The sequence below is a fragment of the Nuphar pumila genome, chromosome 11, assembly GCF_984573655.1.
Source record: "Nuphar pumila chromosome 11, dmNupPumi1.hap1.1, whole genome shotgun sequence".
Lineage (NCBI taxonomy): Eukaryota > Viridiplantae > Streptophyta > Magnoliopsida > Nymphaeales > Nymphaeaceae > Nuphar > Nuphar pumila.
The window spans coordinates 51,292,556-51,319,788 of record NC_143259.1 but is presented as its reverse complement, the minus strand read 5'-3'; the positions used below and the strand labels follow the sequence as shown (position 1 = coordinate 51,319,788).

General features: G+C 36.6%; 1 protein-coding gene across 1 annotated transcript in view; it reads left to right on the top strand.

Moving 5' to 3' along the window:
* The window catches only part of LOC149822367 (uncharacterized), a 115,478-nt gene that overhangs the window by 57,415 nt on the left and 30,830 nt on the right, over positions 1-27,233 (top strand). Inside the window, exons 4-5 of the mRNA XM_089981077.1 lie at positions 5,345-5,389; positions 19,208-19,233. Of these exons, the coding sequence (XP_089837203.1) occupies positions 5,345-5,389; positions 19,208-19,233 (71 nt within the window). The remainder of the gene's footprint in view (positions 1-5,344; positions 5,390-19,207; positions 19,234-27,233) is intronic.

Here is a 27,233-nt window from a genome sequence, read left to right as displayed (position 1 = left end):
GGCCCAAACAGCTGCTGAATTGATGTGGGTTCGTACTGTGCTTCTTGATCTCCTGGTGAAGGTTTCTTCTCCCATGACCATGATGTGCGATAACAAAGCTGCAACATATATAGCGAACAATCCTGTATTTCATTAGAGAACAAAGCACATTGAGGTTGATTGCCACTATGTAAGGGATATGGTTCAAGCGGGTCATATCACTACTCAATATCTAAAGTCGGAAGACCAAGTTGCAGATATGTTCACAAAATCTCTTGCCAGACCAAAATTTTCAAAATGTTGTGACAAGCTGAGCATGATCGATATCTATGCTCCAGCTTGAGGGGGAGTGTTGAGAATAGGTGGTTTAATTAGAGTTATCTTTCATTAAGGTGTTTTTTTGTACTTTAGTTCTTTATAATGGGGCAGTATTGTAATTAGGTCTTTAAGCCTCTCTCTATTTAACATAGAGAGAGGCCCTAATCATATTATGAGTTCTGAGGTTTTCTTTGCAGCCGTCTCTCTCTCTTCTCTCTCTTTCTCTCTTCTCTCTCTCTCTCTTCTCTCTCTCTCTTCTCTATTTCTAGGGTTCAGGCCATCGTCTACAAGTGCCATTCACTCATATTTTGAACCAAAATTTTTTGAAGATGCCAAACAGTGTATTGAATGGAACAAAGCCATGAAAAGTGAACTTAAAGCGCTTAGAAAAGCCAACACTTGGGAATTTCAAACGCTTCCCAGTGAAAAGAAAACTATAAGATGTCAATGGGTGTTCAAAGTCAAAACCAAGAGTGATGGATCTCTTGAGAGGTATAAAGCTCGTCTTGTAGCTAAAGGGTATAGTGAAGAATACAAGATTGACTATAAAGAGACATTTGCTCCAATAGCTCGCATGGTTACTGTCAGATGCCTCATCACTATTGCTTCCATTAAAAAATAGAATATTTACCAAATGGATGTAAAAAATGCCTTTCTAAATGGTGATCTTAATGAAGAAGTCTACATGGATGCTCCGCCTAGTTTAGAAATTCCTAAAAATAAAGTTTTTTGTTTTCGTAAAGCTCTTTATGGCTTGAAACAAGCTCCCAAGGCTTGACACGATATGTTTAACAATATAATGACTGAAAATAGTTTCACTTCATGCTATATTGACAATGCATTATTTGTTAAGAAATCTGATGTAGGGATTGTTATATTATTGTTATATGTTGATGATATGTTAATAACAGGTGATGATATCAAAGGAATCAAGAGCATTAAATCTATTTTGACTTCAAGATTTGAAATGTCAGACTTAGGATTTCTGACATATTTTTTTGGGAATTGAGGTTGCCTATTCTCACAGAGGCTATTTTCTGTCTCAAACTAAACTTGCTTATGAGATTCTTGACAGATCAGGAATCACAGATGACAAGGTCTGCGAAACTCCTGAAATAGTAGGTTCAAAGATGGAGATTGATGATGAGATTCTCCTAAAAGATCCCACACCTTACCGGCAACTGGTTGGATTCTTAACGTATCTCAGCATTACCAGGCCTGATATTTCTCATGCAGTACATGTTGCTAGTGAATTTCAACATGCACCTACTACAGTCCATATGAGCGCCATCCTTCGCATCATCAGGTACATAAAGAGTACAATAAACAAGGGAGTATTTCTATCTTCTACGTCTGAATTAAATTTAATTGCTTATACTGACTCTGATTGGGGAGGTGACCCAAATAACCGTCACTCCACTACTGGTTTTTGTATTTTTTTAGGTGAATCATTAATCTCTTGGAGATGCAAGAAGCAACGAAAAGTATCGCTTTCATCTACCGAAGCTGAGTATAGAGCCATGATATCTACTACCATGAAGATTGTTTGGATTTGCAGCTTGTTGGAAGATATGAATATTCAAGTTCAAGGGCCCACAAAATTATGTTGTGATAATAAAAGTGCAATCTACCTTGCAAAAAATCACACATTTCATGAGTGCACGAAGCATATCGAGATGGACTGTCACTATGTTCGTGAATAATATTTAAGAAGAACCATTGACCTTCCTTATGTTACATCAGAATATCAACTGACAGACTTCTTCACCAAGGCACTGTGTTCTCCAAGATTTAACTTCCTTCTTGGCAAACTTTCGGTTGTGTCACCCTAAGTTTTAGGGGGGGTGTTAAAATATTATGTCTCTTTTATATATAATGAGATGTCACATGGGGTATTTTTCATGTATATATACTCCATTGTAAACTGAAATACCCATCAGGGGTATTTCAGTCCTTTTACTCAATAAGCGTTAGCCACCTTAATGGGCTAACATTTTTACTTTTTCTTTTTTATTCACTTTTGCCTTTTACACCTTTTTCTTTTTGACTGTTGTGAAAGAGAACTCCATATAGCTGTTGGAGGTGCCCCAACGGTCACATGTGACCGTTGGGTGCAGCTCCAACAGTCATATAGAGCTGCACCCTATGGCTTCTCTTTGTATTATAAAAAGGCCTTAGTGGCCCTTGTAAACATAACACTTTTTTGTGAGTGTATATGCAATAACAATTCTTTTTGTAAAGCCCCTTTTGGGACTCAAGTTATTAGAGTTGATATTTTTTATGCCCTTGTGCATGTGAATCCATGCCTTTGTGCACTTGTGAGAGTTCTCCTTTGTGCCTTTGTGCACACTTCGTGGTTCCGGCATTGTGTTTATACACAAAATCTCTTTTTATAGAGATTTTCACATGTACATGGTTGGAAAAGAAGAGATTTGGAGTTCAATGCCCTTGGTGCACCCAATGAAACAAAAATAAAATAATAATCAAATATGAAAGTTGGATAGAAGGGCTGTTGGACTAGGTATTCTTCAAGAGAGGCAAGATGATCTGGGATCAATTCTTACAATTTATTATTTTTAATTTTTTAGAATAAATCTAAAGATCCTTCTGTACAAAGTTCCTTTAGTCCCCTTGAATGGTTTTGTCCATTCAATTTCTTCATGTCTCTTGGTGAAATACCTCTTTTTCTGAAATTTTGTCTGTTTGCCAACTTTTATTATGCCCAACAGGACAAAAAAATTACTGATATTATCAATTGCCTCGAAACACAACACACACGGATATATATCCAACATGCAACATCCTCCATTTGAATGCCTTATTCTAGGATTCACTGCATACACACCTAATACATACTAGAACATTTTAATAATTTACTAGAACATCTTAATAATTTAAAAGTGCATTAAAAAAGTATGAATTGCCACCTCAGATGCGCCTCCCAGGGTTGTTAGTGTTGTTGATCCTGGTGATCTTCCCACCATTCCATAATCTCCATCGGCATAATTTGTGATTGTGATTGTGACAACTGTAATGAAAAAGGAAAAATGATATAAGCAAATGCCTCTTATGGGCTTACAAGAACCCAAGAGCACACTGACCACTTATGGATCAATACACAAACACATGCACATAAGCCACTAAGGGCTGAATCACAAGTAAAAAATATGAAATATTATTGAGAGAGAGTACTTGAGAAAGCAATACCCAACCTAAGGGGAGTACCCCTTTATGTACACACTAGAGTCTCTATAGATCCGTTGGGAGCTCCCAATGACTATATTGAGCATTTGACAATAATGGCCATTACAAAAATATAATTTACAAAAACAAAAAAATAAAAGAAAAGGAAAATATAAAATGACATATGTGACTCTAATGGGCACAACCTATTACATATCAGTAAAATGAATAAAATACCCCTAGTAGGTATTACCTATTACAACAGTGAACATATTTATATATATGTATACATGTATGATCATACATATATAAATATAAATATATACTTATGTTACAACTTAACAACAACCAACAACATGGTGGAATTAGTTCAAATTAACACACATACACACATGTATGTATGCGTGTCCCTGTGTATGTATCTATTATGATTTTGACAACAAACAACATCCTGGAACTAGTTAAAATGTTGTTATAGTGGTGTGTGTGTGTCTATATATATTATATACTGAAAACACACATAAATACATAACTTAATGGTCTTGTTTTAAATTGCTTTTCTTGCTTATGTAATAAAATTTGCAATTTTTGTGCCACATTTTCTCATTGTATGATTAAGGATTATATCACTGTTTTAACTTTAAGAGGCAAATTAGGAAAGTTAGATCAGTGAAAAGTGAGAGTTTTGGGTTCAAATTTTATTGAAGTATTTTTTTGGGAATTATGAATAGCAAAGGAAATTTGATTCAGCCCTTCATACAGGAAGCTATTTCTTGGGCAATCCTATTTGTGAATAGCATCAACATTGGATTCAGCCATTCTTACATAAACGTATTTCCTATAGTAACTATTTGAATTGAACGAGGTAAGGTGCATGTTTGTGTGCACGTGTGTGTGTACATGTGCATGATTATGTGTCTTTTGAATTGGACAAGAAGGGATTGTCTTTGATATCTCATCAAAGCAAACAAGGTTGGAGTGATGCTTGGGAGTTGGGACCAATCAAATGGCTCCAATTATTGTTTCCACACGGTGAATTGAATTCATGCTTTTGTGCTTTGCTGTAAATCCAGTTTATCATAATATTTGAGTGTCTCAAAATGCATCCTAAGCCTCTTTAATTCAAAATCTTCATGGTTTTTGTTTCTTGTTTGCATTTTCCCTCTCTTATTTACTCTGTTCTATCATATGCAAATTATGTACACCGTAAAGCCCCTTCCTCTTTTATAACAGATACAGGAAAATGGACTCAAAGTTCTTGATGTAGCTCAGTATTAATTGTTACTAATCATCTTTTCTTACAGCCTTTCACTAGTTTCTGTCTTCAGAATACATACACATTGCAAATAGGCAATTCAATCACTGGCCTTAGTAGGCTACTTCCATTTTTATGAGTTCAAATGTTACACATTGGCAATTAGACTGATAATTTTAGCAATTGGTTACCAGACTATGCGATAATTATAGTACTTGATTCTAGTTCAAGAATGTGGCCTTACAAAATTAAATGTGCCAAAAAAAGATCTACCTCCAATCTGAATTATACAAACTGATCATTGCCAATTTGAAGGGTATGTTCATATTTATATTTGCACTTGGTTCTTGTGGTTTTGTATGGTCGCAATCACTAGATTTGATCTCCGATTCATTAGTTTCTTTCTAATCTGTTAACTACAGTGAAATGGCTGTTTATGAGTTGATCCAATTTCTTTTCATTTTCTTATATTAGCACATTGATCTGATATTCAACATTTCATGGAAATGTTTGTTTTGATCAGTTTTCTGTTGATGTTATCCTGTATTCTGATGGCTAAGATTTTTTAGATTGGCAGCTAACCAACCATTATGATTGTTCATTGTCCAGTGGATCCATCCCAATTTTGTCTTGACATTGAAGACTATCTTATTGGTAAGTGACTGATCTCTTTTTTGTGATACCCCTCTTTAAAAATGTGAACGAAGATCCCAGTAAAAATGTTGACTTAGAAGTCATATCATATGATGCTCCTGTGAAAGATCCTTGCAAACAATCAAGTTTTCAACTAACTTGATACATCAAATGATAGCATAAAATAGCATTCAAATGCTTTACACTACAAAAGAAAAGAAGTACAGTAAATGCACTGTTTTTATAAATGTAAGGAGGCAAAACTCCTCTCTGTATTACACTACTTTACAATGGGCTTACAACCCTTGTTTATAAGCTTAGCAACTCATAAGAACTGTTGGGCTGATTCCCAACAGCTCTAATTAGAGCCGTTGGGGGGAGTCAGCCCAACGCCTCTTATTCTTAACTGTGTACAACAGTCAGTGGCTGACTGTTGTACACTGTACACAGTCAGCTACTGACTGTGTACAGAAATAGTACATAAAAAAAGAAAAGTTACAAAAATAAGAAAAATTAAAAAGAAGAATTACAATCATATTCAACGACATGAATATGCATAAAATAACTAAAATACCCCTACAACTAATACAAGAAAGAAATATATATTATATATATAAGTAGATGGATACATGTACATATATATGAAATATATATATATATATATATATATTCTTTTATACATATAAAATATATATTAGAAAATACATTGTCTTATGAATTATAATTTAATACCCCCCCCTCAAACTTAGGGCATAATGACCGAAAGTTTGCCAAGAAGGAAGTTGAATCGCGGAGAGCACAACAATTTGATGAAGAAATCTGCCAGTTGATATTCTGAAGTTACATATGGAAGATCTATGACTCTTTTCCGATATGCTTCTCGGACATAGTGGCAGTCCATCTCAATGTGTTTGGTCCGCTCATGAAATGTGTGGTTTTTTGGCAATATAAATTGCACTCTTATTATCACAACATAGCTTGGTGGGCCCTTCTACATTAATCCTCATATCTTCTAGTAGCTGATGAATCCATACAATCTCCATGGTAGTAGTTGTCATGGCTCGATATTCAACTTCGGTAGAGGATAACGATACTTTTTGTTGTTTCTTACATCTCCATAAGATTAGTGTCTCTTAAAAACACACAAAAACTAGTGGTGGATTGATGATTATTTGGATCACCTCCCCAATCAGAGTCAGTATAAGCTATTAAATTTAATTCAGAAGAAGTGGATAAAAATACTCCCTTATTTAACGATCCTTTTATGTATCTAATGATCCGCAAAATTGCACTCATATGAACGAATGTTGGTGTATGTTGAAATTGACTGGTAGTATGAACTTCATGTGAAATATCTGGTCTAGTAATACTCAGATACATCAAGGAGCCTACAAGTTGTCTGTAGGGAGTGGGGTCTTTGAAAAGAATTCCATCATCAATTTTCATTTTGGTTTCCACTATAGCAGGAGTTTTACAAATTTTATCATTTGTAATACGTGACCTATCAAGAATCTCAGAAGCAAGTTTAGTTTAAGATAGAAAATAACCTCTATGTGAATATGCAACTTCAATTCCCAGAAAGTAGGCCAAAAATCCTAAGTTAGACATTTCAAATTTATCTTTTAAAATATATTTTATGCTCTTAATTCCTTTAGAATTGCTTCTAGTTATTAACATATCATCGACATATAAAAGCAATATTACTATTCCTGCGTTGGATTTTCTGACAAATAAAGCGGTGTCAGTAAAACACAGAGTTACCAGTCGAGGAAGCGGGAGCGGGAAGCGAGGCACTTTCAAAAATTTAGGAAGCGGGGAAGCGTGGGACCACTTAGAAGAAAATTCTGAAGCTAACTAGAAGCGACCTAGGAAGCTAACTAGAAGCGACCTAGGAAGCGAACCGGAAGCGAAAAAAATGAAAAAATGGGGAAGCGAAGGGGGAGCATGGGGGAAGCACGCTTCCCATAAAAGGGAAGCACGCTTCCCAAAAACGGGAGACACTTCCCCTCACGCTTCGGAAGCGCCACGTTTCGCGCTTCGGGGAAGCACACTTCTCCTTTTACCTAGGTGCTTCTGGTAACTCTGGTAAAACATGAGAAACCATTTTTCAACATTACAAAGTTAAATCTATCATATCAAGCCTTGGGGGCTTGTTTTAGTCCATAAAGTGCTTTCTGGAGACAAAATATTTTTTCTTTAGGAGTCTCCATTCCTGGAGGAGCATCCATATACACTTCTTCATTAAGATCGCCATTTAAAAAGGCTTTTTTAACATCCATTTGATTGATGTTCCATTTTTTAATAGAAGCGATGGTAATAAGGCATCTGACAGTAACCATTCATGCAACAAGGGCAAATGTTTCTTCATAGTTAATCCTCGTATTCTTGGCTACTAGGCGAACTTTATATCTTTCTAGAGATCTATCACTCTTGGTTTAGACCTTAAACACTCATCTACACCTTATTGTTTTCTTACCTTTAGGAAGATCTCGAAATTCCCAGGTCTTCGCTTTTATGAGAGCTCTAAGTTCATTTTCCATAGCTTCTATCCATTCAATATTTTTTTTGGCTTCTTTCAAGTTTTTGGGTTCTACGTATGAGTGAATGACACTAAGGCAAGCTCTATGTTTAGGTGTTAATGAATCATAAGAAATAAACTTAGAAGAGACTTTTCTATTTCTAGGTTCTTCGTGGATTTTTCTCGTTTGAAGAGGTAGTTCTACTAGATTCGTTATATTTTTCTATTATACTTCTAAAATTATTTTTATCTCTATGGGAATATGTGATAGGATCTCTAGTTGTTTCTTCATCAATATGTTGATAGGTAGATGGGTGTAGTAAAGAGTTATTTTCCTCAACTTCATTGTCACTAGAGTCATTATGTGGGAACTCATCATCACTAGTATCATCATTTCTAGATAATAACTCAAATAAAAAAGAATAATCCATATTTTCTTCATGAGATTCACATTTTTCAAAACCACTAACATTTTCCAGAAAATTCACATTTCTAGACACATAATTTATTGTTTTTAATATCATAACATCGAAACCCCTTTTGAGTTTCAAAGTAACCAAGAAAAGCACATGTGATAGCTTTTGGGGAAAGCTTGTCATTCTTGTCCGTAAGAACAAAACATTTGCATTCAAAAATTCTTAACATATTATAATAAGGTTCTTTTGTATACAACATTTCAAAAGGTGAAATTTTGTTTAAATTTTTGGATGGAAGCCGATTTATAAGATAGACAGATGTGAGAGCTGCCTCGACCCATAATTTTTTTGGTATGTTATGTGAAATGAGAATGGTTTGAATAGTTTCAATGATATGATATGTTTTCTTTCGGCTAATCCATTTTGTTGAGGTGTTTTCAGACAAGATTTTTGATGGAGAATACCATAACTCTCAAGATATCTTTTGAATTCATTTGATAGGTATTCTCCTTCAGAGTCAGTTCTAAGAATTTTCAAGTCACCATTAAATTGGTTTTTGATCATCATATGATATGTTTTGAATGTCGTAAAAACCTCATGTTTGTGCTTAAGAAAAAATATCCAACAATATCTAGTGTAATCGTCAACAAAAATCACATAATACGAAAACCTCCCTATTGATAAAACAGGCGCCGGTCCCTATACGTCCGAATGAACAATTTCAAGTGGTCTTGTTGTAAACATAGATCTTTGATTAAAAGATAAACTTCTCATCTTTCCAAGAGTATAATCATTACAAGTGAAATAACTTTTACAAAGATGTTTAACAAAAGTTAAGTAAATTTTTTTAACAATATTGGGATGTCCAAGCCTTTTATGCGATACATTAATATTTTTATGTTGGATAACATTACAATTTTTTTTTTTGGAATTTGAAGGAAGTCGACATAGTATAGATATTCCTTCCTAGAGCCTTCCCCAATCAACCTCCCGGACTGACGATCCTGTATCCAACATTTATCATATGAGAATTTTATATCACATCCATGGTTCGAGAGTTAAGAGACCGAAAGCAAATTTAAGTTTAATTTTGGTCTAAATCTAATTTTTGGGATAAAAAAACCTTTTTTTCAAAATTTCAAATTCTTTTGATTTCAAGAGAAGTTTCATTTGCGGTTGAAACAAAGGATGGAGAGGAATTTTTTGAATATTTGAAAAAGGAACAAATACTTGGAGACATATGAAAGGAGGCACCCGAATCTAAAAGCCAAGAAGTCTTAACGGGAGGAGAGAAAGTTGACATGGCGGCTTCGGAAATTGCCCCCTTGAGAAGAGGTTGAAGTGCTTTCTCAATTTGATGCAAAGAAAGAGCTCCATTGGAAGAAGATGAACTTTCTTCCTTTTGGGGTTGGGATGTGGTAGCCATGGCTAGTAACTTCTTTTATTTTGGACAAACCGGTTTGATGTGCCCCGGTTCCTTACAAAAGTGGTACACAATTTTGCTATAATCTCTTTTTCCGCCTTGCCCACTATTTTTTCTTACTCCTTGATTTTGATTTTTGAAGTGGGGAGGTTTGTAGGTTCTCAAATTGTTTCCCGGTCTTGAAACGACATTAACACCTTCACCTTCTTTTTGGTTGGAAGGTGTTGCAAGAACACTTGGGTTATTTTTGCTTATGCCCATACGAGTCTCTTTCCCACTTAATTTAGTAATTACATCCTCAAGAGAAGGGGAAGTAAAGGCGGATAGAAGAGATGATCATATTTGTTCAAATTCAGGTCTAAGCCCATTTAAAAAGTTAAAAAATGATCTTCTTCTAATTGTTTATGCCTAAGCTCAATGGCTTCACCATTCCATTTGGGCTCAAGCATGACAAACTCATCCCAAATAGAGGACAACTCCGCGAAATACTCTCTAATAATCATTTCGCCTTGTTGGAGGGTCAAAACCCTTTTTTTGAAGATAGTACTTGTGAGACAAGTCTCTTGAAGTGTACATTTTTTCAAGATATTGCCATGCTTGAGAGGCCTTTTTGATTTTGATAATGTTGGCATTGATTTTTGTTTCAACGGATGAGAAGATCCATGATAGGATTTTACAATTTCTCATCTCCCATTTCTCATGTTTCTTACGATAGTCTTCAAGCACTTTGATTCTCTCTTCACCTTCAAAAATCTTTATTTCTCCTCTTTATACCAAGGTAATCATTGATTTCGGTTCCGGTATTGAGCCTCCTTTTACCCTTGATATGGGCTTCCATATTACCGGCCCAAACATGATAATTTGAGTCATTAAGTTTGAACCCAAGAGAGAAGTGAGAGTCTTTTTCCACCATTTTGAGAAGAAATATAGAGTGAATATGATCTTACCACAAGCGAGTCTTTAGAGCTTACTTGATGTGGTATGATTCTTTCTATATATATTGCAAGGAATCTCCAAGTTGAGGATCAAGAGAAAGGTAAGTGTATGCCTTTCAAGGCACACGATCTTACCACAAGCGAGTCTTTAGAGCTTACTTGATGTGATATGATTCTTTAGATATATATTGCAAGGAGTCTCCAAGTCAAGGATCAAGAGAAAGGTAGGTGCATGCCTTTCGAGGCGCACAATCTTCTTCTACAATCACCTTTCTTCTTAAATAATTCCCAATGTCTGTGATACCATGTGAAAGATCCTTGCAAACAATCAAGTTTTGAAGTAACTTGATACATCAAATGATAGCATAAAATAGCATTCAAATGCTTTACACCACAAAAGAAAAGAAGTGCAGTAAAATAGCATTTAAATGCACTATTTTTATAAATGTAAGAGACAAAACTCCTGTATGTATTACACTACTTTACAATGGGCTTACAACCCTTATTTATAAGTGTTGAGAATAGGTGGTTTTTAGTTTAAGTTCTTTTATATTAGAGGTCTTTTGAAATTTTGTTCTCATAAGGACTTAGATGTAATTTTTCCTTTTAGCCTCTCTTTATTTAATATAGAGAGAAGCCCTAATCTAAGTATTAACGTGATTAGTTTTCTGTGCAGCCGACTCTCTCTCTCTCTCTACACAGGTGGCTGCTCCCTTCTACATGGTATCAGAGCCCTCGATCTCGGGAGCGTGATCACGAGAGGATTGATCTTCACCAACGAGAGAAAAAAAACCCCAGACTGCGTGAAATCAGGTTTGCTGTTGCACTATTGTGGAAGATCTGATAACAAATCTGGGATGTTACCCAGATCTGTCGTCAGATCTAAGGATGGAGCTCCTGTCGTGATTTCCTGGAGCCGTAACCATTTTTTTTGAATCTGAAGTTTTTTTTTTCTCTTCGTGGGAGTTTTTTTTTTCGTGATCTCCTGTCGTGATTTCCTGGAGATTGACGAGTTCCTGCTGTTGCGTGCCTACCGTGATTGACGTGCTGTTGGCTGTTCCTGCTGTTTGGGTCACGCAGCAAGTTTCTGTGCTGCTGCATGCCAGCCGTGAGCTGTTGGCTGTTCCTACTGTTTGGGTCACGCAGTAAGTTTCTGTGTTGCTGCGTGTCAGCCGTGATTGTCATGTTTTCTGTGCTGACTGCGTGCCAGCCGTGATTGTCATGTTTTCTGTGCTGACTACGTGCCAGCCGTGATTTTCATTTTTCTGTGCTGATTGCGTGCCTGCCGTGATTCTGAAATTTATTTCCTGTGTTTGCTGCGTGTGATCGAGATATGATTGATCTATTTAATTGTCTTCTAAAGACTTATTGGCCGTTATGCCTTATATTTTCGGGGAGCAACAGTTGTTGTGATCATCTGTGTTGCAACTGAATATTATCGTTGGTCGTGGTGTGTTTGGGTGCAGCAATGGTCGTGACTCCCTGCTGTGTCGAGTTTTGTTTCGTGCTGTGTTAGTTTAAGCTATCCCTCTATCGTGAAAGCAACAGGAGTGATTCCCTGCTGGTTGTGGGCTGTTTTTTTTTTGAAACAGCAGGGCTGATTCCTTACAGTGTTGGAAAATTCTACTTGAATACTTGCTGTTCAAGTGAGCAGTATGGATGAAAATTCGAAATGTGATTCTAAAATGGAATAGATTGGGGAGTATAAGGTTTTTGCCAACCCCTTCTCGTACGGCTCTTCCGTAAGGTTGAATGAAACCAACTATGCCAGGTGGTCCAGAACTTTTATGATGTCGGTATCTGGACATCGTCGAAAACATATTCTGTTGGAAGATGAACCCCCTGAAAAATTGAGAAAATATGTTACTTGGGATGAAGATAATGACATAGTTATATCATGGATCATGAATAGTGTCGAACCCCATATTGCAGATGTATTGATCTACTATAATACAACCAAATTGATGTGGGACAATCTTCGTGATACATACTCACAAGAAACTAATGTGAGTCGTATCCTGCAAGTACAACATGAGATTTATAATTTGCAGCAGGGAGATCAGACCTTGGCCCAATACTATGCCTCTGTCAAAGCTGCGTTTGAAAGACTTAATGCTCACATACCTCTTTGTTGCTCGAAGCAAAAGGATCATTAAGAACAAACCATGGTTGCTCGTTTTCTTACAGGTCTTTCTTCAGATTTTTCTGTTGCAAAAGTTCAAATGTTGACTGGATTAGATGTTCCCACTCTTGCTGATGCATACAATCGTCTGAGTAGACTTGTGATCTCTCTGCCACAATCTCAGCCTGTGACTCAGTCATCTGCTCTTGTTGTCTCATCTGGTTATGGGCGTGGAAATACTCAGAATGTCAGAGGACGAGGACGTGGAAGTGGTATGGGAGGCAGAGGAAAGCTTCAATGTACATTCTGTGGAAAATCTGAACATTTAGAAGATCGTTGCTGGGATAAGCATGGTCGGCCAACCTCTTCTTCATCAAAGTCATATACTCCTAAAGCTAATGTTACTACTATCGAGACAACAAACGTACAAGAGAATATCTCTGCAAGTGACCGTAGTATCACCCTCAGTCATGCTGAATATGATGAGTTGATAGCTCTTCGTCCTTTGAGTTCTATTTCCACTCCTCCTGTAGCTGGTGTTGCCTATTCAACCGGAAATCATCTTCATCCGACTGACAGTAAGTGGATTATTGACTCTGGTGCATCCAGACATTTGTGTGGAAATTCACTTGTTTTCTCAGATATAAAGGATATTAATGCTCATCGAGGAGTCTCATTAGCCGATGGGAGTTCCTCCCCGGTCGTTGGTCAGGGAAATATTTCTATATCCTCCCTATTACATTTTTTCTTTCTCACCAAAAATATTTGGATGTGTTTGTTTTGTACACAAACTTGGCCCTGACCGTGATAAATTAGTCGCTTAAGCTACAAAATGCATATTTATAGGTTATCCAAAAAATCAAAAGGGCTATCGATGTTATGATCCTATTTCTCGCCGAGAGTATGTCAGTGCGGATGTATCTTTCTTGGAATCCTCTCCATATTACTCTATTTCTGGTTCCCCGCTGCAGGTTGATCCAGCTGAGTCTTTTCCATTACCTATACCTCCTTTTCCTTTGGAATTTGTGCCCTCGTTACCGAACCAAACTTCATCCTTTTCCAGATTTAATAATCCTCCACTGGTAATTGTGCGTAGAGCTCCACCTCCGCAAGAGCCTTCATCTTCTTCTTCTCCTGAGGTAAGTTCTACTGACAATAGTGATCTTCAGGATGATGATAACAGGCCTATTGCTCTACGAAAGGGGACACGACAATGTACCTTATATCCCATATCTTATTTTGTCTCCCATGCCAGAATTGGACATCAGATGAAGTCGTTTATTTCAGCCTTATCTGCTGAAACTATTCCTCTGAACTATCAACAGGCAGAACTTGATAAAGCTGGAAGCTGGCTATGCAAGAAGAAATGAATGCTTTAGTATCTCAGCATACCTGGGATCTAGTTGATTCCCCAGCAGATGTTGACATTGTTGGATGTAAATGGGTATATACAATAAAGTACAAATCTGATGGTTCTATTGAAAGGTACAAGGCCAGATTAGTAGCGAAAGGGTATACTCAGACATATGGTATTGACTTATTTGAAACTTTTTCTCCTGTTGCACAGATGTGTACCATCCGTCTTGTTCTCTCAGTAGCTGTTCAGCATGGTTAGAGCTTGTGCCAATTAGATGTGAAAAATGCATTTCTATATGGGGATCTATCTAAGACCGTTTACATGCAACAACCTCCAGGATTTGAGGTTGAGGGGGAGTGTCAGAAGGTGTGTAGATTGAGAAAGGCGATTTATGGCTTGAAACAAAGTCCTCGTGCATGGTTTCAAAAGTTGTTTGAAGTGATGTCAAGCTTTGGCTTTAATAGACCAGCAACAGATCATACACTATTATAAAGAAAACTAGCTCTGGCATAGTTGTTATGGTGGTATATGTGGATGGCATCATTCTTACAGGAGATGATGTGAAAGCTATTGAAGCCACAAAGGCTCATCTTCAAAAACACTTTGTTACAAAAGACCTTGGGTCACTCAGGTATTTTCTGGGTATAGAAGTTGCTAGGAGCCGTGAAGGGATGGTTTTGTCTCAACGGAAGTATGTTCTTGACTTATTAAAGGAAACAGGCATGTTGGGAGCTAAACCAACAAATATTCCCATGGACCATAAAGTTCAGTTGTTTGAAGAAGGGTCAAAACTGATAGCAAAAGCTATCCCTCCCTAGTAGGGAAGCTATTATATGTAACTGTGACCAGGCCGGATATTGCTTTAGCAGTAAGCAAAGTTAGTCAGTTTATGGACAAACCAACTGAGGTACACTGGAATGCAGCCATAATGATTCTCAGATATCTAAAATCCTCTCCTGGAAAGGGGTTATTGTTCAGGAAAGGTGGAACTCTGGAGATAGTAGCCTATTCTGATGCTGACTATGCTGGATCTGTAGTAGATAGAAAATCTACCACAAGATTCTGTGTGTTTTTGGGAGACAACTTGATTTCATGGAGAAGTAAGAAACAAAATGTGGTTTTCAGCTCGAGTGCAGAATCAGAATATCGGGCTATGGCGCAAACAACTGCTGAATTGATGTGGGTTCGCACTGTTATTCATGATCTCCAGGTGAAGGTTTCATCTCCAATGACCATGATGTGCGATAACAAAGCGGCAACATATATAGCAAACAATCCTGTCTTTCATTTGACAACAAAGCACATTGAGGTTGATTGCCACTATGTAAGAGATATGATTCAAGCTGGTCATATCACTACCCAATACCTAAAGTCGGAAGACCAAGTTGCAGATATGTTTACAAAGCCTCTTGCTAGGCCAAATTTCTCAAAATGTTGTGACAAGCTGAGCATGATTGATATCTATGCTCCAGCTTGAGGAGGAGTGTTGAGAATAGGTGGTTTTTAGTTTAAGTTCTTTTATATGAGAGGTCTTTTGAAATTTTGTTCTCATAAGGACTTAGATGTAATTTTTCTTTTTAGCCTCTCTCTATTTAATATAGAGAGAAGCCCTAATCTAAGTATTAACGTGATTAGTTTTCTGTGCAGCCGACTCTCTCTCTCTCTTCCTCTCTCTCTCTACACAGGTGGCTGCTCCCTTCTACAATAAGCTTAGCAACTCATAAGAGCTGTTGGGCTGATTCCCAACAGCTCTAATTAGAGCCGATGGGAGTCAGCCCAACGTCTCTTATTCTTAACTGTGTACAACAGTCAGTGGCTGACTGTTGGATAGTGTACACAGTCTGCTACTGACTGTGTACAGAAATATTACATAAAAAAAGATAAAACAAAAAAGGAAAAGTTACAAAAATAAGAAAAATTAAAAAGAAGAATTACAATCATATTCAACGACATGAATATGCATAAAATCACTAAAATACCCCTACAGCTAATACAAGAAAGAAGTATATATTATATATATAAGTAGATGGATACATGTACATATATATGAAATATATATGTATATGTATCTTCTTTTATACATATAAAATATATATTAGAAAATACATTGTCTTATGGATTACAATTTAACAGCTCCTTCCTTGGTGCCATGCTTCTTGATTATGGTAGTCTGTTCATTCATATTTGCTGATGCAGGAATTATCTAGGTCTGTGTACTTGTTTCTTGTCAACACTGCACATAGTTGTATAGGACTAGTAAATTTTATAACCGCATGGCAGTCATCATTTGCGGATGAGGAAAAAGAACTGCATTTGATGCTGGCGTTTTATTGTGTTCCAATTTACGATAATCTGCTGTAGTTGAGTAGCTCATAACTCATTGGCACATCTTTCGTATAGGAGCAAGGTCCTTCTACCTCTTGCCATGCACTGAAATTACTACCACCACCATTTCTGCCACTGCTACTAATTCAAAAATATCAAATATCTGTTCAATTGACTTCCATCGTTGAGTTTTGCTTATAACCATAGCAACTTGATCTCCTTCATCCTTTCATTGCCTGGTTAAGGTGTGAAAAGAAGTTGGTTGATGTTAGGTGGAAGAGCATTTTTATCATTTCAATCTTGGTTCAGAGCAGGGGCAATTTGGTGGGCTTGGTTTGGGTGAGCTATGGAAAATTTGTAAACTCTGTAATTGGATGAGATGTCTATGCATGAATAATGGCTTGTATTGTAAATTCCATGTAATCTTTATTATTATAATGCTCAGTTAGGCTAATTGTTATACATATTAATAGTATCCTAAAATACCACCCTTCACTTGTGAGAGAATCAGGGGTCGTGGCTGTGGTAGAACCTTTCTCCACTGATTCACATGGACAAGCCTGATTTTCAGGGTATTAGAGCTCATGATTGCATCAGTTCAATCCTATTATTTACTATGTTCTGTATAATTTGTTTTACCTTGTTTCTTCTTTGAAAAGTTTTCTCCCTTTTATTGTTTAGCTATTTCTTTCTTTTGGGCATGTTAGCTTGTCTTTCATCCTTCACTTTCACCCTCCTTTTTTTCTTATTTCTAATATTCTGTGCTACTTGAGTTTCCTTTGATATAATATTTCTTATATCCTATTTATTGTTTTTTTACTTGTATTTGCTAATTCATGTGCTATTGTTGTGCTGTTGCTGTTTACCACCATGTTTCTGCATCTCTTCCTATTTTTGTTCTTTAAACTGTTTTTCCTGTTTTTTATCTATTCTCCTTAATCATAGTTTTTCTTTTATCTTCTTCTTCTCCTCTCTCCTCTAATTTCCTTGTTTCTCTTTTCATTTGATTCTGGTCTAACATCAGCAATCTTGCTGACATTATGAGTTTTGATGGATATGCCACTGCTGATGTTAGCAGAATTTTTTGGCTGATTGATCTGTCTATCATGATTAATCATTCTTTTCTCTTTATTCTCTGAAAATCTGTTCCTTATCTTTGCTTCCAATGGATCCCTTGTGTTCAACCATTCCTTTTCCTAAAGTTAGAGTGAAGTTGGCCAATAATAACTTTTATGGTGTGGAGAGGAGTTGTTGCTCCCTATATTCAGTATATAAAGCAATCTGGTCATTTCGATGGGACATTGTCACCTTCTAAATTTATCTACAACGAGGTGCAAAATACAGATGCAATAATGAAAACAACACTGAAACCCAGTGCTACTTAGAAAAACTGTGCCATAAAACATGATGGAGTCATAGAGTGAATTCATTCTACCCTATCATATGAAGTTTTGACTCAAATAATGGGGTTTTCTAATACTACTGATTTATGAAAAGACCTTCATACTTCATATGATCAAGATTCCCAAGCAAATAGGATGCATCTGCAGAGGAAATTGTTGCATAGAAGAGAGGAAGATAATGCGAGCACTAGAGGTTTGGCAAACCAGAAGCTGCAGAACTTGTATTCTCATCATTCTTTTAAAGGACATACATTAACATATTACATATGCAACATATTACATCATAAAAAATAAAACATAAAAATGGGCCTAAATGTCAAATAATATGTTTAAAGTACTCTCTGATAATAAAAATTAGTGACTAAAATGTTCTCTTCGATAACAAGGATAAACCAAAATAAAAGGATCATGACGAGCAGCTTCACACCTTCTTTCAAACTCTACATGGCATGTGAAAAACCATTGAGAATCTGGAGACGAGTATGAAACTGTGATTTTCAGATGAGATTTTTAAGGAAAACATTGATCTACTCCAAAAAAGCTACATAAAGAAAAGAATTTGTTTCAGTGAAGCATTCTTGGCAATTAATCTCAATATGCTTTGTCCTTTCAGAAAACCCTCTATTTTTTACAATGTTCATAATAGAGATGAGTAGGTCCAGGAACGTTAACAACCATGGTGAGAAAACTTTGGATTCTTGATAGTGTGGATCAATGGCCACAAATGGAGTCGCACGTTCCTCCGTTGATTCAAATGAACAGGGTCTGATTTTCATGTCATTCTAGAACTAAGGAATGCAGAAAAATGTTTGCTGGTGTTTTATTATTCTGAGTCTTTGATGCAGTAAACTGTGCTATTTTGTAACGGCAACTGTATAAAGCAATAAAAAACCATATATATTCTTGGATTTGTGGTGTGGCAATTATTTTGCAGCTGTATCATGATTTAATTTTTTATTATGTTATACAACTTTCTCTATATGTGGCATTCTTAATGGGTAATTATACACAACACAAGTATACATACTTCATATCCTATGGCTGCATCTATATGACATATGTTTCGAGTTTTGATGAGTTAAGATGTGGAAAATGTAATATAAATTCTCCTTGCTCTTGTGGAGGCATGGAGATAGGGAATATACATAGGATATTGCTGTTAGTGATAATGATCATGTTTGTATTTTGCATATTGTATAATTTTGGGAAGTCCAAAACTGAGAGGAAACTATTTTCCCGATGAATGGTATTTTTATGGATAGCTTATTTCCTTTTTATATGTGTTTTTTATGGATCTATATGTAGGATTTACTGATGCATTAAAATCTGCACTTTTGCAGGATTATGTTTCATGTCAAACGAACTTGTAAGCATTGATGGAGCTACCCCCTTTTCTATTTCTGCTTTGCTTGGGTTTTGAATGAAAATTTCCTTTTGCTTTTGTCCTGCTATTTCATGTTGTGTAGCTATTGTGTACTTTTGAGCAAATACTGATTCATCTAACCATCACATTTGTTATTCTTATAACTTTTTGAAAGGAGGAGCTTCTGGATTGTGGTTTTATTTTCTTGAATTGGATATATAAAAAAATGGTGTAAGTTTCAGTTTACCATCAAGCATTTGGTTTACTTAAGGCTTATGTCACATGGATGCGGATGCAGGTAATCCAATGCAGATTTGCTTGATACAATACGACAATTTTCAGAAATTAGGATTTGGGGATACGGCCATACATATATTATATATATTTATATAATTATATATAATAATATATATTATCCATTAAAATTAAAAAAATGCATATTTATAAGCATATTTTTTTAGTGTGTCGAGCATGTCAGATACCATGTTTATTGTGTCAAACACCGTGTTCTCAACATGACGAACACGCGGTTTGTTAAAATATATATATATATATATATATAACCCAATTTTTTGAAGTTTTTTTTTTCATGACAACGGAAACAATTCACTTTATTGGGTTAAGCATTCATGCACATTACATAAATGATCGAAATAATAACATTCATTTTATTTCAAATAAATGATGAAATCAGAGTTTTGAATAACATGAATAACAATAATTAAAAAAATTATTATTTGTCGTTCCGAGAACACAATAAATCAATATCTCGATCAACACCCCATCCCGTAGTCGCTCATTGTACCCTACTCTTTACCTGAAAAACAGTAAGATAATTGGAATTAGACTGCAGTCAGTCTAAGTAGGAAAATACTGTGAATTTGACAAATATACTAAACAGTGTTGTGAAAAGCGTTGAGGCGTAGCGAGGCGCTCCACCAAAATCTGAGGCGAGGCGTAAGCCTCGAGGCGCAAAGCGTAAGCCTCGAAAAAAAAAATATTAATTGTACATAAATTATAGTTACTTCTTACAATGATTAAAAACTCACTTTATAAGAGGAAACTCAGCATATCCCACTTTGAAAACTTTATGCAAATCAAGCTTCTTAAAAAGTGAAAATATTGTTTTCCTAATATAAAAATGGATTCTCCTGATGTGGGAAATTACATTAAATCTATGCATGCAATGATTTTTTTAAAAACAAGTTTTAAAATAATAAAGGCTTTAACTGCATTTTATGCATTCCTTACATTTATTTTCTATCACTACTGAATTTCCATTACTTTTCTTAAATGCTTCACACTTCACGTACATTCTTAGATTCTAGCTTCTCACTTTGCAAACAGCCTCATGCAATGACTTATTCCTACAGTAATAAAACAACGAAATGTAAGGATGTCAACGGGTCAGATCTAGGTTCGACTTAATCGGAACTGACCTAGTGGAATTCGGATTCAGATGAAAAATAGTGAGGTCCATCCAAGTGACGGGCATCTCATTGGTACAAGTATTGGATGTTGTCCATCTTGAGATCAACGACATCCAGAAGTGCTTTGACGGAATATCGTGAGCACATTCTGACCTGATCCCCTCTCGTCGATGGGTTAGGGTTAGGTCGTTGGGTGGCATAGACTCTAATTAAAATTGCGTCGGATCGGTTCGGGTCGTCCCCATGTCCCACAGTATATGAGTGTGAAGAAGCAACTCGAACGTGCCAAAGACCTCCAATGAAAGAGGAAAAACGAGGAGTTGTGTTCCAGCTTTCCAGGTTCTCTCTCTCTCTCTCTGAGATTACCAATATGCTGGTAAACAAATTAACATGAGCCCGTAAACCCCACTTCTGCTTTTTATCCGCTTCAATTTTGGCTATTCGTTTAGTGAGAGAAAGCAGTAATCTGTGCGCCGGTGCTGCTCCACTTGGGTTCTGATCTATGTCACAGGGATTCGGCTAGCAGGGTGCCGCACCCGCGTCGACGCGACTCGACGCGGGTGCGGCACCGGGTGCGGTCAACCCTATCCTGGGTGCATTGACCGCACCCAGGATCATTTTGGTCCATTCTTGTTTTGGATTTATTTTTTAAAAAAAAAAATTGCCCAAATGGGCTGCGAAATTTTTTAAAAAAAAAGTAATGCTGACAGCAGCTGTCTGTCAGCTGCTGACAGCAGCAGCAACTGTGAGAACAGCTGCAGCAGTCTGCTGACAGCAGCTGCTGACAGCTGCTGTCAGCCGCAGCAGCTGTCTGTCAGCCGCAGCAGCTGTCTGTCAGCTGCTGACCCCCTTTATATATATATATATATTTACATTTTTGCCCCTGCCGCACCCCCGCACCCGGTTTTTTTGGAAGTGCCGAATCCCCGCACCCGAACCCGCACCCGCGCCCGCACCCATGTGACATAGGTTCTGATTGTTACAAACAATGAGAGGATGGGAAAATTAACAAGTGGGTTTTGAGATTCAACAATTCTATCACTAATAGCACATGAGATATAGCGTTGTTGAGAGACGAGAGAGGGTCTGAGTGAGAGACGAGGGAGATCTTAGAAAGTAGAGAGATGAACAGTGAATGAGGGTTTGAGGCGTGTACGCCTCGCTCTGAGGCGTACGCCTCAAAGCGTATGAGGCGTACGCCTTAGGGTATTTATGCTTTTATGTTGCGTCTCAAGGCACAAAGGCCCTCGCCTTGAGGCGAGGCACGCTTTTTGCGCCTTGAGGCGCGTTTTTAATAACACATACTAAGTAACAAATATGCAAGGGATTTGTTTAACTACTGGCAATAAGACATGACACTAAGCATGCCATGAGAATCTGAGCATGACTAAACTACTACGCCTTGCCAATTTAAGTTTCTAACTAGTATATATGAACACTAACATGAACAATTCAACAATCATAGGAATAAATGATTTATTTCATACTAAGGTAATTCCTGACAGGTGAAAACGCAAATTAAATAACATGATCTGAAGTACGATAACAACAAATTCTAAGAATCTAACTAACATATGTGAACAATAACAGACTCAAATCAAACTAACAAATATACTGAATTTATTTTATGCTAATTTAAATAATCACATGCCAAAAGTAACTATTAACATGTTAAAGAGCAAACCTGCCAACTCCCTGCTCAACTGCTGCACACAAGATCTTTTTAGTTAGTGTTTTTCTTTAATTATCCCGCGGGTACACACGGGCCAAGGCAACCGTAATAGAAGAAAACATTCGAGGGTTTATTATGCATTGATGTTTTATTAACCCAAACATTCTAACTGAAACTGTAATCCTAAAGGAGCGGTCAGTAACCTGTAATGAAAAAGGGCGGAAGCACTAATAAAGCAAACCACTCTTGAAGAGTGATCTCAAGAGCCAAGAACACAAACACTAAAAGTGTATACAAAAACCCACTAAAGGAAAAAATGACTAAAAGTCATAAGTTGAATATTATTGAAGAAAGAAAGAAGAGGGTAAAAAACCCTTACTAATACAAGAGAAAGCCTCCTCTATTTATAGAGGAGGAAACCAAAGAGGAGGGACCATAAGAGGGCTCCCATCTAGTCGTTGGGAGCCCCAACAGTCATAAATATGACCGTTGGGGCCCCACCGACAAGATGAGTGAGGCCCCTTGTAGTCTTGCAATATGCAAAACAAAAAAAAAAGAAAGAAAAAGAAAAAGTAAAAAAGGAGAGAAAAGAAAAAGGGGAAGGATTACATGAGGATTTACCAAAATACCCCTATCAGGTATTTGGAGAAAAAGAAAAACAAAAAAAGGAAATATGTATGTATATATATATATATATATATATATATATATATATATATATATATATATAATTTAACACGCTCCCTCAAACTTTACGGGGAGAAGACCGAAAGTTTGCTAAGAAGAAACATAAATCGTGGAGTTGGGAGCGCTTTGGTGAAGAAGTCAGTCAGTTGATATTCTAAAGTAACGTATGGTAATGTGATAGTTTCTCTGAGATATTCGTCTCGAACATAATGAAAATCCATTTCGATATGATTTGTCCGCTCGTGAAAAATATGATTGCTTGCAATGTAGATCACACTTTTGTTATCACAGCAGTGCTTGGTGGGAGAGGAAATAAGGACGCCCATGTCACCAAGGAGGCTTCTAAGCCATACGATTTTCATAGTTGTCATTGCCATGACCCGATATTCAGCTTCAATGGATGATAGTGAGACCTTTTGCTGCTGCTTGCATCTCCACGAAATGAGAGATTCACCTAAAAAAATGCAAAGACCAGTAGTTGAGATACGATCATTGGGATTTCCTTCCCAGTCAGCATCAGTAAAAGTAGTTAATTCAAGAGATGAGGAAGAGGATAAGAAAAACTCTTTGGAGATGATATTTTTGATGTATCGCACAATTCGCATCACGGCCGCCATATGAACTGAAGTAGGTGCATGCTGAAACTGGCTTGCAGCATGAACCGCATGAGCTATATCTGGACGGGTGATGGATAAATAGGTGAGAGATCCAATTAATTGACGATAGGGGGTTGGATCCTCAAGTAGAACACCATCCTCAAGTCTCAGTTTTGCATTGATAACTTCAGGAGTCTCAAGTTTCTTTTCATCAGATACTCCTGACTTGGTACAAATGTCTGCTGCTAATTTCATTTGAGATAGAATGTATCCTCGAGAGGAGTAAGCCACTTCAATTCCTAAAAAATATCTCAAGAATCCAAGGTCAGACATATCAAAAGTTTCCTTTAACATAAACTTCACTACCCCTTTTTGTTACTTCCAGTGATGATCATATCATCAACATACAATAGTAGAATAACAATGAAATCACCTGTTTTCTTAACAAAAAGAGCAGTGTCAGTATAATAAGAAGTAAATCCCAAATTGATTAATACATTACTAAACTTGTCATACCAAGCTTTAGGAGCTTGCTTAAGTCCATATAAGGCCTTTTTTAATTTTAAAATTTTACCATTTAAATTCATACTCGGAGGTGGTTCCATATAAACTTCTTCACTCAAACTTCCATTTAAAAATGCATTTTTAACATCAAGTTGAAAAATTGACCATTTTTTAATAAAGGCTATTGCAATAAGAACTCGAACACTAGTCATTCGAGCAACTGGGACAAAAGTTTCATCATAATCCACCCCATATTCTTGAGCATACCCTTTGGCTACTAACCTAGCCTTATATCTTTCTAAAGAGACATCACTCTTAGTTTTTACTTTAAAGACCCTTCTATATCCAATGAGTTTCTTGCCATTGGGTGGATCAATGATTTCCCAAGTTTGTGCCATTTTAAGTGCATTAAGTTCCAGTTCCGTTGCTTCATTCCAATGAGCATATTGTTTAGCATCATTATAATGAGACGGTTCATGAAATGAGTGAAGGGCTAGCAGACATGCTTAAAAATTTGGAGAAAAAGAATCATAAGATACAAATCTATTTGGTATTTTAGAAATACGATTTGATCTTCTTTGAGAGGATTCTTCAATCGACTCATTTTGAAAGAATTTTTCAAGGGCACAAGGAGGATTACTTTCATTCCTTCCTTCTGTTTGCCTTGATATATTTTCTTCTAAATTTTGGTCATCATTTGGAGGTTCAAAATGATCCTCTACGAGAGTTTCACTAGATTCAACATGATCATCTATGACCTTTTCTTGAGGTAACAAGTCAAATAAAAGGAGTAATCAATATTTTCATTTGGTTTATGCGAAAAGCCATTTTCTTCTTCTAAAAATGTGACATTTTTTGAGATATAAAGTTTGTTTTTAATATGTCAAAACATCGATAGCCTTTTTGTTTTTCGCCATATCCTAAGAAAATACATTCAATTGCCCTTGAAGAAAGTTTATCATTTTTGTGAGTTAGAACAAAGCATTTACATCCGAAAATTCTTAGTCTTTTATAATCGGGAGACATATTGTAAAGTTTTTCAAATGGAGTAAGTTTTTTCAAAGAAGATGAAGGGGTTCTATTGATAAGATATGTTGAGGTTAGAACCGCTTGGGCCCAAAAGGATTTTGGAATGTTTTTTGAAATTAATAAAGTTCTTGTGGTTTCTATTACGTGTCTATGCTTTCTTTCCGCAAGACTATTTTGTTGCGGAGTGTTTGAACAAAAACGTTGATGGCAAATACCATTTTCTTTCAAATAGATTTGAAATTCATTGGACATATATTCGCCTCCCGAATAGGATCTAAGAATGGATAGATTTCCTAAAAATTGATTTTTAACCATTGCATGAAATTCTTTAAAGAAGGAGAAAACTTCGGATTTGCGACTTAAGAAGTAAATCCATGTAAATTGAGTGAAGTCATCAATAAAGACCACATAGTACGAAAATCCTCCTTTGGATAAAGTAGGGGAAGATCCCCATACATCGGAATGAACAAGTTCAAAAGGCCAAGTGGTGACATAATTTCTTTGAGGAAATGGAATAGCTTTAGATTTCCCAAAAATGCAATCTTTACAAGTCATGTGTTTGTCTTTACAAGTATTGTTCAAAAAGGAAAAAGAGACATCTTTACAAAATTTGGATGACCAAGTCTCTCATGCCAAATTCCAATGCTTTTGTCCTTTATAAGATTACAAAATGACTTCGATGGAAGAGTAAAAAAGTCCATAAAATAAAGATCACCCCTTCTATGGCCTTGCCCAATCAGCTTCCCTGACTGGAGATCCTGCACGGTGCAATCTTTAGGTGAGAAAGAGACTTGACATCCATGATCGGTGATTTGGGAAACAAAAAAAAGATTTAGATTAATTTTTGGAGCGACTCTTTAGGAACGAAAAAGTTTTGAGAAGTTTTAAAATCAAGTGTTCCAATACTTTCAATTTTTAAAGATGTCCCATCGGCCGTTGAAACATAAGAAGATATGGGTTCAGAAGAAACATTAGAAAGAGAGTTTTTATGAGATGTCATATGAAAAGAAGCACCAGAGTCTAGTATCCACATACATGGAGGTGATGAAGAATGGGCGATGGCGGCTCCTGATGTTGAAGATGAAGAAGTCTTGAGAAGTTGTTGGAGAACTTCGGAGATATGATTAAGAGTTTATTTGATATCTCCTTCTTTGACACTTTCTTCTTCCTTCTTTGGAGAATTTTTTCCAACCACGACCACTTTTCCCTTAAGCTTTGGGCAAACCGGCTTGATATGTCCCGGTTCATTACAATAGTGACAAATCACTCCCTTTCTATATCCATTATTTTTGTTCAAGTGGGGAGGTCTATATGCTTTTACATTTGATCCGGGCCTAGTAACAGCCAAAACTTCATCGTTCTTAATACTTATGCCAAGGCGAGTTTCTTCTTGGCATACTTCGGCAAACACGTCTTCAATGGGTAAGGCTTTACTTCTATGGAGAAGGAATGCCCTAACTTGTTCAAATTCCGGCCGAAGACCATGAAGGAATTGGAAAAAATGCTCCTTTTCAATTTGTTCTCTTCTGAACTCAATATCTTCCGGAGCCACCCATTTGGGCTCAAGAAGAACAAGCTCATCCCAAAGAGGGGTTAAAGAACTAAAGTAATCACGAACACTCATATCCGCTTGTCTAGTAGAACTTGACAAAAAAATTGTCTAACTAGATCCTTTTGGGTATACATATCCTTAAGAAAGAACCATGCCTCATTGGCTCTTCTAAATTTAGCAATGTTGGCACAATTTTTAAGGTCCACATTGTTCATAAACCATGCCAAAATTTTGGCATGGTTACTTTCCCAATCCTCAACTTTGGATTGATGGTCATTGATAGCTTTGATGCGCTCATCGCCATCTAAAGCTTTTTCAATTCCACTTTCAATTTTAGTGAGAACAAGAGAGGGTTCAGGAGTAGTTCCCATAACAAAACCCCAAAGTTTCTTACCTCTTAGATGATTTTCCATAGCAGAGGCCCACATAAGGTAATTGGATCCATTGAGCTTAAAAGAGAGCTCTACTTTAGATTCACGCTCCATAGGTACTGAATAGTCTTCCTTTCTTCAAAAGCTTGAGAGGCACACATC